Source organism: Oreochromis aureus, linkage group 16 (assembly GCF_013358895.1).
Source record: "Oreochromis aureus strain Israel breed Guangdong linkage group 16, ZZ_aureus, whole genome shotgun sequence".
NCBI lineage: Eukaryota > Metazoa > Chordata > Actinopteri > Cichliformes > Cichlidae > Oreochromis > Oreochromis aureus.
The window spans coordinates 16,569,397-16,589,685 of record NC_052957.1 but is presented as its reverse complement, the minus strand read 5'-3'; the positions used below and the strand labels follow the sequence as shown (position 1 = coordinate 16,589,685).

Below are 20,289 nucleotides of genomic sequence, written 5' to 3'. Positions count from 1 at the left end.
TATGTTCTATAATTGTGACCGAGTTCCTGCGCCGTATGTGGTGGAAATACATCATGAACACAGCTTATAAAGCAGAATAAATGCTCTTTTATGGTGTGACAAAGTAATGATTAATGAAATAATTGTCGAATAATTAATAATGTAACTTAACAAGCTGTTCATATTAGTGCTTTCACAACACCAGTAATATACAGTGGGGGATGTAATTATTTGATCCCCTGCTGAATTTGTAAGTTTGCTCACTTACAAAGAAATGAACAGTTTTTAGTTTATATGGTAGTTTTATTTTAATGGAGAGAAACTGAATATCAATCAAAAATCAACGAATTACATAAAAGTTATAAACTGATTTGCATGTCATTAACTAAAATAAGTATTTGATTATTAGTATTTACCAAGCAAAACATGACTTGGTACCCTGTTGGAAAAACCCATAACATTTCTTGTTACCTTAATTGGCTTCATCTTTAGCCACTCCTTTTTGCCTTGGCAGTTTTGGGTAAGTGTCATGCTGGAAGACCCATTCATGACCCATCTTCCGTATTCTCCTCGAGGGAAGGAGGTTCTCATCTAAGATTTTACGGTACACAGTCCTGTCCATTTGCCCCTGTGGTCCCAACTGCCTTCATATCATTAACAAGCTCCTCCTGTTAAGTTTTGGGCTGATCCACCAGCTTTCTTGTGATCATCCTCCAGGAGGAAAGACCTCGCATGGAGCTCCAGATTGAGGGCAAGTGATGGTCATTTTATATTTCTTTGCACCAATAACTGTCCCCGTCTCGCCACTTCTCACTTCTTGCATATGGTCTTTAGCCATTTCCAGCCTTCTGCAGGTCTGCAATCTTGTCTCTTTGAAAGCTCTTTGGTCTTGCCAGTGGTGGTGGACAGGTGTGCTTTATATACATAACAAGTTGAGATCAGGAGTACCTGTAATTCATTAATTGGTTGATTGATTGTCAACATGTCAAATGGGCATACACCCAATCTATAGGTGCCAGAATTCTGGGTTGTAGGAGATGAATAAATATTTCACTCAATTAGCAGATCAATTTATAATGTTTGTGTAATATGTCTTTTTTTTTTCTTTCCATTAAAATGAAGCTACCATACAAATTAGAGACTGTTCATTTCTTTGTAAGCGAGAAAATATGCAAATTCAACTGGGTATCAAATAATTATTTATTTATTGTATTCAGTGAGATCACACTATGTGATGGATGCAGGTGGAACAATACCAAACACTTGAAGGGTTCATTTAGTGTCATCAGACCACAGGAAGTGTCCCATTTCCACTGTCATGTTGACACAGCTCACAGACCTGGAGGAGTTCTGCTCGACTCACGTGTTGACCTGCATGTTAGAGTGCAGGACAGGCCAGCCAAGAAAGCCTCAAGTCTTTTATGACAGACTGCAGACTCACGTACTCATTACCAGAGGTTGTGATATGAGAAGACATCTGTGAATTATTTGACTCTTCCATCACAGACTGAAAGCACGAATTAGTACTTATCTTTAGAGGTAAGAACAGCTGAGAGGCAGGACGACGTCAAAAGCAGGGACACCGGGGAAAAAGACAAGAAGAGAGGATAGAAAAGAAGAGACATAGAAGTAAATAATAAAGAAAAAGGTAAAATGAGAAAAATCAACAATGTGAACCCTAAAACCCCAAAAAGTTGATTCTGTCCATTTGGACGTAGCATGAACCCTTAATAAAATCATTTAAGAAGCCAAATGTTAAAGTGAAGTTAACAGGACAGCAGAATGACAGAGCACATAGAAAGGAAGCACATTTAATGCAGTTTATTCAAAGGCTCAACTGACTTCTTAAAGAAATTGTGAGTTGTCTATGTGGGAGTGACAGCTTCCAGGTATCTAACCTGTGCATGATTCTGACGCATGGCCATATATATGTTGAGACAAATGACTAGGTATCATTCACAAAAAACACTGGACCAGGTTTTTATGCTCTTGAGGATACTTGAGGGTGCATTGGAGTTTGCCCAACCAGTCTACATTTGTTTTGTGGACTTGGAGAAAGCATTTGACCGTGTCCCGTTGCTACGGGCCGTTCGATCCTTATACAACTGTTGCTAGGGCTTGGTCCGCATAGCCAGCAATAAGTCGGACTCGTTCCCGGTGGGTGTTGGATTCCCCGAAGGACTGCCCTTTGTTGCCGATTATGTTCATAATTTTCAGAATTTCTAGGCGTAGCCAAGTGGTGGAAGGCTTCGATCACTAATAAATGATTATTAGTTGAGCCCTAAATCGTTTTGCATTGGATGTTAGGGATGGATTAGGATTCCATTTCCTACATGGCAAAAAAAAGGAATAGAATTAAAGCTGTGACTGTCACGTCAGAGGCTGGATGCTTACAATCTAATAGTAATTTTTTATTGTCGCGATGCAAATGTTCACAACTCTGTTTCATACTCTTCTACTTTCCTTCTCATTTCATGCTGTTTATTTTCATTTCACTGCTTTCCTTTCACCCCAGAAAAAGGTTGAGGGGACTTCAGAAGGTAACTCAGAAAATAGGCCTCTACATGAAAACGCGAACGTGAACAACAGCGCAGAGTCGACGTGCTGCTGCTGTGACCACTTGACAAAGTGATGCAGCTGTCCTGAAGGTGAAGGTGGACCAAAGTGAAGAGGGGATAATGAGGAACTCACCGGACTGTTGGACTGTTCGATGAGTTTGCGCTCCCACATCTTTAGTCGCCGCTCACGCTCCTTCAGCTCCTGCTCTTTAGTGCTCAGGTCTCTCTCCAGCTTCTTAAGTCTCTCAAGTGTAGCTTCAATCTCACACCTTCATCATACAGCAGGAGAAAACTGTTAACATTTAAGGATTTTTCTTATAAAGACCAAAGCCAACATTTTTCTTTTTTTAAAACCACATCTCTTTATTTTCTGGCTTCCCTACAGCCTGCACCACTCAGTCTAAGCTCACGCCTTACATAATTTCCCAAAACATCTGTCCTGTAGTTTTTAACAAACCTCTGTAAAGCAGTGATCAAACATGCAATGGATCTGGGACTACATTCAGTTGGTGACCATTCATGACAGCAGGACAAGGTATGTGTTTGAAGGAATAAACGAAGGTGTAACATGTGGCTCAATAATAATCCAGGTTTTCTTTTTTCTTTTCTTAAATATGTGTATAACTCACAGCAACCACAAACAAGGGATAAAATTATTAGGTATGGAAAGTTTTCTGGTTTCCGTTTATACTCCAAGTTCTACTGACAAATCACATTTCAGAAGGACGTTTAGGGAACAAAAGAGAAATCCAGTGGCAATCTCAATATATCAGTCTGACTTTACTGAAACTTGTGGGAAGAATCATTCCACTGTAGCTTTTGGTCTTTGAGGGGATTTGTAGAGTGGGAAAAATAAAGAATATAACCACAAATAAGACAGTGAGAGTTTTAGGACAGCATCCAGTGACACAACATTAAAATGAATCCAAAATAAAGCCCTGCACTCAGGAGGTGATTACGCGTTACGCCGACACTTTAAATACCAAGTGCAGGACAAAGCATGTTGGGATTTGTTTTGCCCAGCAGGTGGGGCTGCGCAATGTATCGCAGAAAGCCATGCTGAACTTCAGGCCCGCTAAAACTCCCACACTCTTTTCATAAACAAATGCAGCCCAGGCAGGAAGGCCATGACTTACTCCTCCCAGTCCTCCAGTTCCTCCACCCACTTCCTTCACTCTACGGCTCTACGGCCTCCCGCTGTACTGACAGGCCTCTACATTTGGCATTGCCCTGACCCTTCCTGCTCAGTGAGCATTCTAAACAGATAAAAACCTTTTATAGAAAAAAAACTGCAATAATCAGCGTATGAATCCTAGCAATGAAGGAATCGACCACATGTGTCAGCTTCCAGCCCCACATCTCAGCTGCATACACCAGTTACATACTGGTATTATCCAGCAGCCAAGTTATTGTATTTTTAAGTTACTGTACTTGGAAGGGAGAATGCATTCATTTTTAATTAACATGAGCACTTCAGGTCCATTATGTAAATGTGACAAATGTAACCATACAGCAAAAACAGGAAAGAATATGAACCTTAAGATGAAACTCAAAATCTTTCAATTTAAGTTAAATATTATCAAGGAAAGAGCCAAAAATAGCATCTATAAAAATAGAACTACTTGGGCTTTTCTTGGTAACACAGATACCTGCGAAAATAGAAACAGGTACAACAAGTTTCTCAACATCCCTTATTTACGACGGGAGGTGTCATCTTTCACTTTGAGCTTTCTAATGTTGCAGGATCTAACTTCTTGGGGCAAAACACGCTTTCTGTTTTTAAGCAGAGATTTACTTCAACCTGCTCCACCTGCAGATGGCTGCCTGGACACAATAACAGCAACACAACTTCTGAGGAAAAAAAACTCCAAGCTCAGACAAGGCCCGGGGAGAGGCAGACAGAGAATAAAGTAACAGCTGAGACTCAGGCTGTGCCGAACATCACCAAACCTCCAGCTGCTCATACAGGCCAATTAAACACTTCTACTTGAAAAAGATGGTGATTATTTTTAGGGTCTTATGGGTAAAGAGAGGAAGTATATCCAGATGGATGATTCTTTGGGGGGTTTTTATGTCTTTATGTAGCTATCAGTGTGATTATTAAAGATCTATATGCATGATCTCAAGTCCTTTTTTGTATTTCACGGCCCCCGTCAGCTACATTTCCACATCATTCTTTGAAAACAGTCGCACATCTCCCTACACTGAGGCAGTATACCGGCGAAAAAAAGACAGTTATAAATACATTTACTGGGTTTGAAGAATAGCTGATCACATTACCTCCATTCAGCCTTGTTGTGAAGGAAAGAGTTGCACTGTTGAGGAAGCTGGCTGTCATTAGACATGGACTCTAAAGTAGAGAGGATCTGCTTGAACATTGGTCGCTCCTAAATGAACATAAAACCATTAGCAGTGTATATAATTCATATATCGGTTTCATATTTGCATGCTTGTGCAACTTACTTTTGGTTCTGTTGCCCAACACTTTTTCATGAGCTCAGCAAAGCTGGAAGGACAGCCACTGGGGATGGTTAGCCTCTAAAACAAGTAGAGGAAAGAACAGCTTTAAAGGAACCTTAATATGCTAACTTAGATAAGAAGCTCAATACCATTCTTGTGTCTGTTAGACTGCATTTGTCCCAAAGGGTCTCCTATTTGTCAAGCATTTAATTATTGCTCTATATGAAGGATCACAACTGCCATAATCAAAAAATAAAGATACACATAAATACACTTGTGACCATTTTACTGAGAAAAACTTGCATCATTATGTGAATGAGGCCAAGACTCATTCAAACTGTATCATTTTCGTCAACTTTTCACCTACTGCCTAATCTCCATCATGCCTTGCTCCCCACAGCAGTGGCCAGGCCTGCATTCAGTCCTGACAAAATATGGCAAAACACCCTGTTATACTGCCAAAATGTTGCACCAATTGCAGCTGATTCAGTGTGTGCACTGCCTGAATACTGTAGGGTACAAGTCGCCGCTGCCATAATGCTTCCGACACCCACCATACGAGGGAAAACGCATCTAAAAGCCTGCAGCCCACTGTCGCAAATGGGGGTCCCCGAAATCCAGAGGCGCTTAGCTAATCTAGCCAAAAATTAAGCCCAGTAATGATTAATTACGTGCTGATTATTACTTGTTGTTGTTGTTAGCACGTTTCAGTTTGGCATACATCAAGATTGACCTTTTTGTTTTTTGTAATTTGGAAAAGGGTTATTAATGCAAAGGTAATTAAACACAAGAGGAAATTAAAACAAGTATAATGTTATAAATTAATTAAACTTCTAATATTATTCTGGTGTAATTAGTGGATTATTGATTTGTTCGATAAGTCATTTATTTACTTTTTCATTTATTTATTTATATATATTTTATATGGCAGTTTCAGTCCTCTGTTCAGAATTGCATTCATGTAATCATGCAGTAAAATACCTCATTCTTCTCAACCACAAGCCAGGCCACTTGTAATCCTTCCAGACCTTTGAATGGTATCTCACGGGTGAGCATTTCCCAAAGCACCTGTCACAGAAGGTAAAGAGTCAGGTAACAGTGTTATAAAATTACACAACAGCACACTACATGTGTGAATGTACACATGAGCCGTGATAAGCATGGATCTGCTGCTGTTATCCTTCACCGCATGGTTGGATTACACAGAAATATCTTAAATATATCAATACTGTCTGTTTATATAGCATGTGTATTCATAGCATACAAATGAAACACTAAAAACATTTATGCAGTTCCCTTGGAGACCACACGAAACATTAAAAACATCGAAAAAGAATCACGTAAGATTTAAATGCTGTTGGGCCACTGAAGTACTCCCCTCATAAGTCAGCTTCTTTTCAGCTGGGCTTCACTAGTGTCAGAAATAATCACCTGTGTCAACATCTTAAAAACCACATAATGAAAAGGTGGAGGAGCGCCGCTTTCAAACATCAAAGAGTAACACTGTATATGTATACCACATTCCTAAATGTATGCTTCTTGACAGCTGTGTCTAATTACATGTATGTATTTGACTCCAGGAATCAGATGAACGTGCAGGCGTCTGAGAGAGAAACTCACGGCTGCTGAGATAATTTTACCAACAGCAGATTGTAAAATCCTACATAGATCCAAGGAAAAATGATTTTAATTAATGCGTTTGAATTTTACCAGAGTAACTCACTCTTGTATAAGAGTGAAAGCAACTTTCGAAACAACTTTGGGGCAACCGATAAGCGATTCCATAGTGAAACTACTTCCAAATTACTCTCAACACTAAGTTTCTAAGGGGCTGTAATCCTGCAAAGGTCGCAAATGCTGTTTTTTTTTTCCACTTAAGCAAAGAGAAGAAATGTTCAAATGAAAAACATCAACGGGACCGGTTGCCTGATTTTGTTTTTTGTTTTTTTCCTCTTGAGAGATTTTAGTGCTATTTGGTCGACTGCGTTCGTTCTATTTGATAAAATCTTATTTTTAGATTGAAATAAAAAGCCTGCCAATCATATGTTTCCTCTAAAAAAAAGAGAAAAAAAAGAAAAAATAACATAAATTGGCTCCAACTTCTTGACCTCAGGCTTTTAGCTGCACTTCCTGGTGAATTATTCACTTCTGTGATCTTTGAGGTACAATAATGAACACATTTTCAATGGTTTTGATTATATTATTTACCACAAGACTGAATGAGAAATAACAGAAATCTAGCAGGCGGTACAAAGCTCCAATGAAATGGCCTTGACCTGCTCTATGAGCCAATGGATTCTTACTCAACTTTACAGATTTGGAAAAAAAGAAGGAAAAAGAAACTTTCTGCAAAGTCTAAGTGACTCCTGTTGTGAAGGACCTCTGTTATACGTGTCCACAATGGCATCCTTTAAGCACTGATTCTGCCTAAATCTGTCATCAGTTTTGATATACTGTCTAATTACTCATCTCTTTGAAAGAGTGCTGGTATTTGTTATTTTCTTTACACTTACTCTTTATAAAATATAATCATACAGTACATAAATATACGAGGAAAATACCCCTCAGCCTCCTGGTAGACACACCTATTGTGTAAATTTCAAAATCCTATGTGGCCTTGATTTTCAGAAAACTTAACCTCTGACCTTGAGGTCAAGGTCACCGAGATTGTAACTCATCCAAGATTTTGAGTAGATACTACTATGGTATCAATTTGAAGATCCTACATCGCCTCATTCTTGCATTCATAAACTTAGGTCTCCACACTGCCCACTTGACAGTAGTTGACAGAAAAAATGGATATAGCCACTGTGACATCACTCATTAGAGATATCCCAACTTCTCTGTTAGGCTGACTCTGTTAGTGTTGAGTGAGAGATGGATTTGAATTAGGTACCAAAAGCAGGCGCAGTATGAAGCACAACCTTCTTCATAATCCTTTTTGACTCAAATGGGGACCAGAATTTAGTAAATCCTTTAACTGGTGAATGAAACCACAAACTCTTTGAGAGGTCATAAAAGTAAGGAAGAAGTAGTTATTTGACCAAAGCCTTCTATAAAATCACACTTCTTTTTGCAACCACAGGAGTCACCCAGCAAGAATGCAGGTTTAAAGTACTTTTTCAATCCCAGAAAGTTGATCCATTTTACCTGGATGCAACGCTGTTGACGTGAGAAAACATTTCATCACTCATCCAAGTGACTTATAAACAGATCCTTATGCAGCTGTACTTGCTATAAGTTCAGGGAAATCTGCAGTCAGCTGAGATGGAAGAAGTCACTTGGATGAGTGATGAAATGTTTCTTCCACTGAAGAAACATCTGGATGAAGTGAATAAACTTTCTGGAATCAACACTTCCTCATTTGTTTCCCTTTTCAAAAACCGGGGTCAGTCCATGAGTCTGTAGTGTTTTGTGTTTCTGGGAGTATCAACTCATCATCAACCCACTGCTGTTATTTCATGATGAAAAAAGTAATCTTGCAGCATCTGTAGAATCACTCATGATAGCTCCTAAAAAGTTTAGTTTGCCAAAAATCGCTCATGTTCAGTAAATTTATCTGTTTGGTCTTTGGTTCCTATAAGAAGCTTATTAATAACTTAACTTTAATTATGATACCATTTGGAGTTACCGAATGGACAAAAAAACAGGTTTAAATGGTAAATGGCCTGTATTTGTATAGCGCTTTACTAGTCCCTAAGGACCCCAAAGCGCTTTACATCTTTTTCATCCACCCATTCATTCACACACTGGTGATGGCAAGCTACATTGTAGCCACAGCCACCCTGGGACACACTGACAGAGGCGAGGCTGCCGAACACTGGCACCACTGGGCCCTCTGACCACCACCAGTAGGCAGCAACGGTTGAAGTGTCTTGCCCAAGGACACAACGACCAAGACTGTCCAAGCGGGGGCTCGAACCGGCAACCTTCTGATTATAAGGCAAACGCCCAACTCTTGAGCCACAATCGCCCCAATGGCCCTTTTATGATCTAAACTCGTCACAGTGAGAAGAAGTGGCCACATAACAGGTTGAGACAAGCTACAAACACACAGGCAGCATTCAACAAATACAAGAAGGTCACATTAAAAAGACGTAACACCATTAGTGCAACACAAATTGTGTGCGTGCAATGTTAGCGTTACGTTCAGTCTGACGTCTTTCATGACACATCAAAAGGAATGAGTCAGCTCAGGATTAATAGCGACACTCCAAACCTCTAGGATCTCTAAAGCAATACTTGTGGATAAATGTGTTGCTATTACCCAACCGCTCCTGTCTTGTTAAACCCAGGCAGGAAGCATGATTTTAATGTAGAAGTAAGTAAATTGTCCTCTGAATGACTATGCTGCTCTGTATGGGAGAGGCTAGCTGCTAGGTGAGCAGGACAGGAAGAGAAAGCAGGTCTGTTCAAACAGTCAGAGACTGCAAGTGATAAACTTTAACTGTATTAACTCAGAGGAGGTTATGCGTTAAGGGAGGGCAAAGGGACACGAACACTAAGACTTTTCTATTAACCTTAGAATAGAGGCGAATAAATGGTAACTATACAGAAAAATGGCACCAGCTCCAGCTTCACAGGGTTTAGATTTAAAATGGCAAAACTCAGACTAAAGAAAACCAGACAAAACGATTCCATTTTTTTAAAAATGGAAACATAAAAAATAAAAATCAAAGGGCTAAGATTCCAAATATTTTTGGCACTGACATAGAAGAAGTATATTATTATGAAATTGTTTAGATGTTTAAAGCGTGCATAACTATATTTCTATCATAAAACACAACAGGAAACAGATGGTATATTTTGTGTCCAAATGAGCTAAGTCATACACGATGTTTTTATGACACCCCTAAAGATCTTTATGTTGCCCTGAGGACAAAAAGTAAACATCAGATCTATGAAAATGCAATAAAAAAAAAATCTTCACCCTCCATAAATATGAAGCAATGATGCTTTATTTATTCAACTAATTAGTCATTAAGGAAAATGTGCTCTGAATAAAGTGAGCGTATACCACTCAAGTATATTTAATTTCACCAGGTTCCTTTGAATTTAGCATTTTACACTGTACTTGTGTAACAAAACTACAAGGGAAAATTTACATGTAATTCAATTAGTTAAAGTCAGGATCTTCTACAATTTGTGTGTGTGTGTTTCAACTCAGGTTCATTTTTGCCACTTACTACTCCGTAGGAGAAGGTGTCACAGGTCTCAGATACAGGCAGGCTCTGGATCACCTCCGGAGCCATCCAGGGAAACGTACCAACCAAGGACATGTGCGTTGTGTGGGTGACAAACTTAGATGCCCCAAAATCACAGATCTGTAGAAATAATAATAATGTTTATTTGGGTATCCAGAGTAGCCTGTCATTCATAAACCTTGTTTCACACTTAAAATATAGCAATCATAGCAGCATGCAGATTTAGATTCATCTGGTGTTGATGCAACAAATCTACAGCACTGCAATCATATAAGTTAGTCCCGGAGTCATCGAATGTTTCAGTCACTGTGGAGTCACGGGCAAATTAAATGTGTCTCTATGATGCAGAAAAAGCCTCAAAGTACTGACATATATGACATAAGGTTTCAGCAGATTTACAGGTGGATGAACTTTGCAGGACTCTTAAACCGATCACATACTGTACCAACTCAATTACTATCAACTTTGGTGCTGTGTCTATCTATCTAAGTCTTATCAGAGAGAAACTGGTCACCGGTCAGCAGCAGATCGGCAAAGAGGATCTCCTTTCTCTCAATCTAATCCACCTATAGCAAGGGACACCGTAACTCTGTCCCTGATTTCTTGAACATGCCAAGTTAGTCACTGCCCTCTTGTGTCCGTACACTGCTGAAAATATCAAATGAGGATTTCATGTTTTATATTTCATATTTCTTTTAAAACTGAAATAGAACATGAATCCTTCAGCTAAAAGGGCCATCACATCAAAGAGCAGGTTGAGTATGTAGCAGTGAGACACAAGAATCCTGAATTCAAATCAAACACTTTTTTTTCACCTCATTAAAGTTTGTTTGAATATTGTTTCAAAATAACTGTCCTTCAAAAGTGGCTGGAGGTGTTTCAAGGTGGCTGGGAAGGACCAGATTTTATGATTACAGAATTTGGATTGTTTTACATTATTTTATGATCATCTGAGATTAGATTTAAGTTCATAGGTTATATAAAAAAAACTTACTTTGAGAACTTTCTCTGCAGATAAAACAACTGAAAGAGAAAAAAAAGTCAGTAAATGCAGATGTTTACTTAAAATATTTAAGAACATAAATTTGGTAAACTCATGCCATGGTCAGTTACCATTCCTGGACTTCAGGTCCCTGTGGATCACCTTAACAGGAGCTTCTGAATGTAAATAGTGCATTCCTGAAGCAGAAATAAAGACAAATTTTCAGAGGGACATTACTAAAAACTCATTTGGAAACTACAATCCTAATAACACGAGCATTGGGACACATAAATAAAAAGGGGAACGCAAAGATATGCAAATCCCTTGAAACCATATTTAGATTTTCATGACCTCAGGCAGAACTGCATTAACATTAACACTACCGTCTTTTTTTTAGGTCAAAGGGCATTTAAAATGGACTGAGGCAAAGTGGAAAACTGTTCTGTGGTCAGATAAATCCAAATTTGAAATTAAAAAAATGAATTTATTTTTGGAAAACAAAACTGAAGATGACTAAAGATGAGGAGGAATGTCAGTGCCTCATCTAAAAACCTACATCTCTGATGGTGTGGTTGTGCACTGCCGTCTATGAAATTGACAGCTTGCACATCTGGACAAGAACCATCAATGCTGAAAGGTATATACAGGTTTTAGAGCAACATATGCTCTCACCCATATGACATCTTGTATATATTAATAAGACAATACTAAAAGGCATACTGCAGCTATTACAACAGTATGGCTTCATAGAGAAAAGCCCGTTTGCTGAAGTCCATAACTTTCCCCAACTGAAATATCTGCCACATCATGAAATTTAAAAAAATACGACACGATGAGACCCAGGACTGTCGAGCAGCTAGAACCTGATATCAGTCAAAAACAGGATAATGCTGCTATTGGAAAAATCCAGCAGCTGGTCTCCTCAGTCCCCAGATGTTTACAGAGTGTTGTTAAAGGAAGAGAGGATAGTGCAGAGTAGTAAACATGGCTCTGTCCCAACTGTTCTGTGACGTCTTTCTGACATCAAATACAAAATGAGCTAATACTTTCCTTAAAATGGCACATTTTCTGTTTAAACATCCGGTGTTTTCTTTGTTCCACCCTGAATAAAATATGTGTTTATGAGATTTGCAAACCACTGCATTCTGTTTTTATTTACATTTTACACAGCGTCACGAATTTTGGGGAAATTAGGTTTGTAGTTGCTCTGATGAGAAGATAATGCATGCTTTAAATGACAATGTCACATGCCTGTTGTATATCAGCAATGAGCAATGAGGCATGGAGCTCTTTTGAGCAACCTGCAGCCTTGTTGACTCATTTCCTTCATATTTCCATGAAGGATGACTACACAGCTCAAGCAGATCACTACAAAACTGAACTGCAAGACTGCTGCTAATGCAGTAGATCTATTTACTGTATGACTGGTTTACAACAAGCTAAGAAAAAACTTCTAATATCAGTAATCATTTTACAACTTTTGGTGTTAAATTGCGTGTCTCTTTATTTTTCAATATACCTCATTTTATTCTATAAGCTGCATTTCTAAGAATTGGTCAGAAATTCTATGGAGCTAACCCTGTTTTTTTAATAACTGTCAAATAAATAAAATAAAATGAAATAAAAACATTACTACCGTCCTTAAGTAAGAATTAAGCTTTTAAGTTCATCAATCAATCTCACAACATTTCAGCTGTTATTTACTAATAAGATACATCTGAAGTTTACCTTTGGCGATCTCTGCAGCCCATGTCATGATCTGCCCCATATCCATCTCCTCACTGACATCACTGGACAGGTAATCATACAGTGAGCCGCCGCTTGCATATTCTGAGGAAACATGAAAACTTTATACTGCTGCTTAATGAATAAAAATGAATGATGTTACAGTGGCAAAACCAGTATTACAGCATGCATATGAGTGCAGTATGTGATGGTGTTATGCAAAAACAAATTGGATATTCGGCCACACCACTCATAGTGTCTCGCAAGATTGCTACGGCTTGACGCTGTGGGTGAGCACCAGTCATAACGAGCTCTCTTGTCCCCTCCGGACATGGCTGTTAAACTTCTACAACACAAAGTTGCTCGTGCTCTCTTGTCAAAGGATTCGTGCATTTCTAATGGGCCATTAGAAATGTATGAAACTTGCAAATTCTGTGGACTTTTGCGAAATCTCCTTCACAAGACCGCTGACAACACTAAAAGACAACTATGATGAATCAAAGATGGTTGAAACAGGAACATAAACTTTAAGCTTTACTGTGTGTAGACAGCGGCAATCTTGTGAAGTAAAGTCCTTCAACAGAGATAAACAAGCACCAGCTAAACAGCAGGGACCCTCCATTTGTGCGCAATAACCCCATCGTATCCCAACACAATACTGTAAACATGCACAAGCACCGAGATAGGAACATAATTAACGACCATAAAATACACCGAGGACTTTTATTATTATTATGAGCCAGAGTTTCCTGTTGACCTTTTTTTGTTTGCTTTTTGACTTTGACACAACAAAAACTGAATGAAAATGGACAAGCAAACTCATGTGTGAGACATCATGTAGCTAGTTCATCTGCGAATACGTGTCTCCTTTTGCACTTTGCACCCATCCACATTCCTTAGATAATCTGTGCAAGCTTCAATGTAAAATCCACTTTCAGTTTAGCGTAGTGTCACGGCAGAGTCTTAATCAGTGGAAGGAAAAAAAAAACACCTTAAAATGACTGTAACTGGCAAATGTACTTTAACCCTGAAACAATACTCTCCTATAATTCATCAGGTTTATGAAGCCGCTGAGTGACGGCGGTTATTGTTAAACTCCTGCAGGTCAACAGAGACAATCAGGTTTCTCAGATAGGTTGTAGATAGTGGCTGCGAGAAAGAGGGAACTGATGCTGTGTGTCAACACAGCCATAACAGAGATGATGAATGTGAGCACGGCAAACGTTTTTTTTCCCTCTATCTGCTGCTAATTAGATTCTGCCTTATTAAATAGAGACCACAACCTACTCCTTGACAACAAAACCTTCCCTCTCGGAGCTCTGAAGTACAACCGAGGCTGCAAAGGAGTAGAGTGCACTGATCGTTTTTCCACTAAACTTTGATTTGATTTCTGATTCTTTGTGCTTTTTCTTTTTTACCACTATTACATAGAAAATGGCAAATGAATAACATTTTACAAAATGTGGTTAAGCCTGATTACTCTTTTCATAATCATCTCAGTTTTCTTTCTGATGCAGCCAAATATCCTTGTGTGAAAGAGCACATCTTTAAGAATATCAAAGGTCTTTCTACACTTCTATAAGAGAGACACTTAGAACACTTAGATAACGTCTACAGATAAATAATTACACTGAAAGTATGGACTTGGCTTTACATAACTGTGCTACACAAAATAATTTAAGTAATAACATTTTACTAACTCCATAGTGTAGTAAGTTACACCTTCACCTAACACACAAAAGATCCCGGTTCGATCCTGGATTTTCATCAGGAAGGGAATCCAGGACAAAAATTCTGCCACATCAAACATGCAAAGCTACCTGCTGTGGCAATGCCTTGTAAATAAGGGACGGTGGAAAGTGGCTTGCAGCGTTTAATGACAGGAAGGTTTTGCATGGGTGAAAGAGATTCGTTTCGCATGAAATAATCTAAGCTATTTAAAGAAATTTGCTTTCCTTTCTGATTGCTTTGAGAAAGTCCTCAGTGTCCAGCAGAACTAAGGTAGTAGTAGAAATGAGTGCATGAACGACAATCTCAAGATCTCTCTGAGAAAGAAAAAGCTGGAGATGTAAAAAGCTGTTGTCAAACTTAAAGATACCCAAATTTTTAGCATGTGGCTTGACATAGAACAAAGAAAGACAAAAAACTTTACAAAAAACAGGACAACGCTTCTCTTTTAAACAGAAGCGTTGTCCTGTTTAAAACTTCTGTTTTAACCTCATTCATGGACATTCTGTGCCATCCAGTTCATGTAACACTGTATTCAAAGCATGTGAGGTACAGTTGAGTATCGTCAGCATAAGACCGAAAGGCGATATTGTGTTATTTTTATGGGTCATTTGACGCAGGGGAAACACGTACAGAGAGAACAAGATGGGACCCACGATGGAACCCTGAGGTACTCCACAATAAAATGTAGCCTCTAGAGAACAATTGTTTCTGGTGCTGACAATGATGGATCTATTTTTCAGTTGAAGTTGATCAAGAATAATTGTGTTTTACTGTTTTATTTTTATCTTTTTTTCATTTAACTACCTCTTGTTCTCTCATATGTCAACAAACGTTAAAAGTGTGAACATAAAGTGTAAATCCTCTCAAATACATTTCTACCACTTCGGATTTAACTTCATACAACTTCACATAAAAATAATCACTTTGAATTTTTTGTTTTTTGTTTTTTTACTTTTTGTAAAATAATTTGTTGTATTATTTTGTTTTTCCTAACTTTCCTTTTATATCATAATATTAGTTGGCCTGGTCTTCAGCCATGGCTAAAGATTCAATTTCATTTCCAGGACAACAAAGATTATTATGAATCTCTCTGACATGTTTTCATTATTAGATATTGTTTAACTGAGAATGCTACCAGTTTATCTACAAACTGCAGAGGAAATGCAACGCCCTTGCAAAACATTTCTATAAAGGTAAATACAGAAAACCACAATCTGTTACCATGTCTCTCCCACTTGTTTGTAATGCCGCACACTTATTAAATAGAGCCATGGCTTTACTTTCAAAGCAATTTTAAGTATTTAGTGGAGACTCATGTAAACTACTGCTTTATCATTTTTCCTCTTCAGAAGAACAAAGATCTTATATTTGATGCCTTATGTTTGTTGTGAGTCAGGGTGTTTCACTCATTCATTCATTGTTTTTTTTTACTGTTTCCTAAACAGAGAGTGAGCTGTCAAAGCAAGGACAACATATTGGAAAGATGATGGATGAAGGGAAGAACCAGGATTTCCAAACATGCAGCAATTCTGAATGTCATGGGCATTTTTTTCATAGTAGCACAATTAAACCAAAACTCTAGCTGTCAGTTCACCACAAGAAGCAAAGCGAAGTTTAATCTTTAATATAGAATGAGTAACTACATTACAAGCCTATAATAGCATCCTTTCTACCAATACTGAGCGACACCATTAGGCACATTTAACAGTCAAACTCCATATACACCATTCTACAGTGAAGGTTGAACAATATGTTAAACACATTTTTGAGCTGTGGCTCGATTTAAATGACTTTCTGCAGGATTCCCTGATAGATGCGAGCATGATGGGCCCCTTGTTTACAACAGTTCACAGCTACACAAGCATATGAGGCTTTATTCTTTTCAGGCTTTGACCTAGACAAAAACTGAAACCAGGCTCACGCAACTACTGTATGAATGTGTGCACTTCCTGAGGCCTCTGGCATTCACTCACACTTCCATAGAAACTTCTGCTCCATTGAGCAACTGATGCGAACAGATTTGGCTGCTGCCTTTTCTATCATGACGTTATCTGGTGGCTCTGTTGTATGCTGTTTTTCACTGAGGTTTCTTTGCTGTAAATATGCATCATTATTTATAAACTTACCGGTGACAATTCCATAGTTGGGAGCCTCGACAATCGCACCGTAAAACTGGATGATGTTGCGGTGGCTGAGGACACTGAGGATTTCAGCCTGACCAGTGAACACAGACACAAGAAGATAAGACCATTTGGAATTTTCATGAGAATAGAAGAGAAAATAGAAGCCTTATTTGCGTTAGAGTTTAAATAAATGAAGTCTGGATCTATAATTTAGTACACACATGATTTCAGTGTGTGTGAAGTAATATTTTATTTTTAAATCGCCTTTACCAACCGTTAATTTAAGTCTCAGGAAATGACAACATTCACACTCTATTCAGCATGTACATACTTAGCAGAATTGCACATACCGTGCATGCACTGAGTACACTTTCCTTATAGCAGATTTACTATGCTACAGATAACTACACTCCTTTAAGAACAAGCTATTTGACTACTATACCTCATGATGAAATACCTTGCAGAACCAACTTTCAGAGCAATAGCTTAAAATAATCACTTTCTGTATGACTTCATCAGTCTTTCATATCACCACACTTCTCGACAAGTCTGCTGTTGAGGTTTGGACTTTGACTTGGACATTGCAACACCTTCATTCTTTCCTTTGCTGTTGTCCTGTTGCATGGCCCAACTTTATTGACGTTTGACTCTAGAATACTTTGGTATTCAGAGAAGTTCAAGATCAACTCAGTGACTTCAAGGTGCTCATTTTCTGTAGCTGCAAACCAAACCTAGAAAATCACCCCTCCCACTACCATGCATGACAGTTGGTATGAGGTGTTCATGCTGATATACTCTATTTCATCATACGTACCTTACCAAACATCTTCTCTGTCAAAAATAGTCCCAGAAGTCTTGTGGTTTGTTCAGATACAACCGTACAAGCCTAAGCTGTGCTACCATGTTCTTTTTAGGCAAAAGGTTTCTCCCGACGATCCTTCCAAAAAGCCATACTTGTTCAGATTTTTTCGAATTGTGCTTTCACGAACTTTGAGATTTAACATGCTAACTGTGGTCTGTAAGTCTGAAATGCAGCTCTTGGGTTTTTTGCTTTTTGTCAGAGCATTGCATGATCTGACTTCGGGGTAATTTCACTGGGACATCTGGTCCTGGAAAGATTGTGGCATATCACTGAATGCCCCAAACAAGCAAACTGTGAAAACTTCTAACTTTATAGAGTTGATCATACTTCCTGATGATTATTTTGTTAAGTGCATTTGAAAAACAGCACCTGGCTGCTGTTTACCTCTTAATTCCTATGGAATTAATGCTTTGTTATTCAAAGGACTGCACAGAGTCCTGTGAGAACTTTCTTTTTCACATGACTGTTATTAGCAGCAAGCCACAAAGTAACCCAAAGTATGAAAGTTAAAATTATGACCTGATAACTGCATAGAATACTTCCTCAAATTGATTATAAAAGCTCCACCACCCTAACCTAGACATGAGTGCTTGTATAAGATCTACTGCAATCCATTTAGAACCCAGTTAACTTAAAGTGGATCATTGAAGGAGTCGCCATTTGTGAATTCACAAAAAAGAATTTAATAAAAAGCAGGAATGAGAACTTGCTGGTTATCCTGATGCCCCAACGGGAAAATTCAAAGCAGACTTTGACTTTTTCAGACTTTTACAGAACTCAGTGGCATGCATCTCACACCCTGACTGGACGCCAATGAGTTTTTCAAAGATTCTTCGTCCTATGGAGTCTTCTGGAGTGTATACAAAGACGTATCAATGCATAATCGTGGCCCAGAAAGGTTAATGTGTAACCATTTTTTTTTTTTTTTGAATGAACAGAAACCTGATAAAACGATCTCATTTAATCGTAACCAAACACTATAATTAAAGGAACATCTGGTTCAATGTGCAAGGATTACATTATTATTCCCATTGAACAATCATCTCCCCAACACTTGAGTGAAGTTGAATGGATATCTGTGATCTTTTACAATTTCATAAAAGAAACAATGAACAATTTTCTGAACATCCGATCACAGGCCGACATACATAATACGATTTCCCTGAAAAGATTTCAAAGATAATTCTGTTTTGTCTTTAAGACAATGGGCCTGTGCTTTCAAAGAGACTTCAGGAGCAGCCTTTGCTGTAATTGGGCCAAATACATTCTTTCATTTGGCAATAATGTTTCTTTCGTAGCACACTGCTCAGAGAGGGGGAGTATAATGACCATGAGTGATGGGTACAGAAGTCACCAGATCTTGCTAAATGGGATAGCAATTAAAATGATTACTACGCTGACAATTAAAAATATATGAAAAAAAAAAAGATCCAGGTAATTAAGAGTCTTACCTCATTTTCAATCTTGAGCAGTTTTTTCACCGCCACCTCTTTGTCCTGGGAAATCCACTTGGCCCGGTACACACTTCCGAAGCTGCCGCCACCACAGTTTTCGAAGAAGTGGATGTCATCGAACTTGACTTGCACGAAAGACGAGCTGGGAGACATCATCTCATAATGGCACTCAGTTCCAAGTCAGCTCCTAAAAGAGCGAGGGGGATTACAGGAAATGAAGGAAGTCAGGTTCACAACAAAATCCTCTGTGTAAAACAAACTTAATCCATCAAAGCGAAGCTTCACTGTGAGACACCATTTGTGAGTGTGGCTGCAGGTTTGAGGCTGCTTTGCCATTGGTTGATTGAGCATAGCAGGGTGATATCGCTCATTTTAAACTACCATCCCCTGTCTCTTCCTCTTTTACACATACAGTCCTCTTCATCAGTACCAGTAAGCAATGGGCTCAGGGTCCAGACTCTGCTTGTATAAGGACAAAGGCATGTCTGGTATGCTGGGATCATGCAGCTAAAGTCGCAGATTACTCCAGCAGGTTTGGTTCAAGTAGGAACACAAGCTGGGAGATCATACAATTGTGACAATAAAAGCTGCTTTTGTTTCAAGACAAAAACACCTTGAGAGATCCACATATTCTCTTTCTCTATTTAACAAAAAAAAAAAAGCACTCTTCTTGCTTGTGTTGAGGCCAAACATGATGATGTGTGTGTAAGCCAGGGTTAGTGGTATAATGCTTCCAAACCGGACACCACACAGATTTATTATCATATCCTTTTGTTTGTCTGTAGCGACATAAAAGCATCTTGTAAAGAAATAATTCCATCATTACAGGAAATTATAGCATTGCTATTGTTCATAGGTTTCCCATTTACAGCTGAGCAATTATGGCTTTTAAAAGGCTGTTACCTGGGTCCTCATTGGGATTACTATCCATCACAACGGGAAATGCCACCATTGTCACAGAGGGGAGCCATTGCTCTCTGCTGATTTACTTGTATTCATGCTATACTTAGCCTGGCAGCAATTTGCTCAGTGGACCAGCCCCCCAAGTATTGTCTGACCACTCAAGAAGCCAGGGTTACAGGGATACGGGAGTACTCCTGCAGTCACTGCTGCCAGGTTCTCCCTTAATAGCAAACACGACTGCAAGCGCCGCAACAAGGCCTGACAGCCATATGTCAAACCACAGGTAGTCACTGTAATCTCAACTAAAT

At 38.7% G+C, this 20,289-nt stretch overlaps 1 protein-coding gene across 1 annotated transcript in view; it reads right to left on the bottom strand.

Annotated features, from left to right (window-relative positions):
- zak (sterile alpha motif and leucine zipper containing kinase AZK) overlaps nt 1–20,289 on the bottom strand; it is a 29,505-nt gene that overhangs the window by 6,234 nt on the left and 2,982 nt on the right. Inside the window, exons 3-12 of the mRNA XM_031743177.2 lie at nt 19,076–19,265; nt 16,766–16,853; nt 12,912–13,013; nt 11,315–11,380; nt 11,196–11,224; nt 10,184–10,321; nt 5,979–6,065; nt 5,001–5,075; nt 4,818–4,924; nt 2,671–2,806 (exon numbers count right to left, since the gene is read on the bottom strand). Of these exons, the coding sequence (XP_031599037.1) occupies nt 2,671–2,806; nt 4,818–4,924; nt 5,001–5,075; nt 5,979–6,065; nt 10,184–10,321; nt 11,196–11,224; nt 11,315–11,380; nt 12,912–13,013; nt 16,766–16,853; nt 19,076–19,234 (987 nt within the window). The 5' untranslated portion in view covers nt 19,235–19,265. The remainder of the gene's footprint in view (nt 1–2,670; nt 2,807–4,817; nt 4,925–5,000; nt 5,076–5,978; nt 6,066–10,183; nt 10,322–11,195; nt 11,225–11,314; nt 11,381–12,911; nt 13,014–16,765; nt 16,854–19,075; nt 19,266–20,289) is intronic.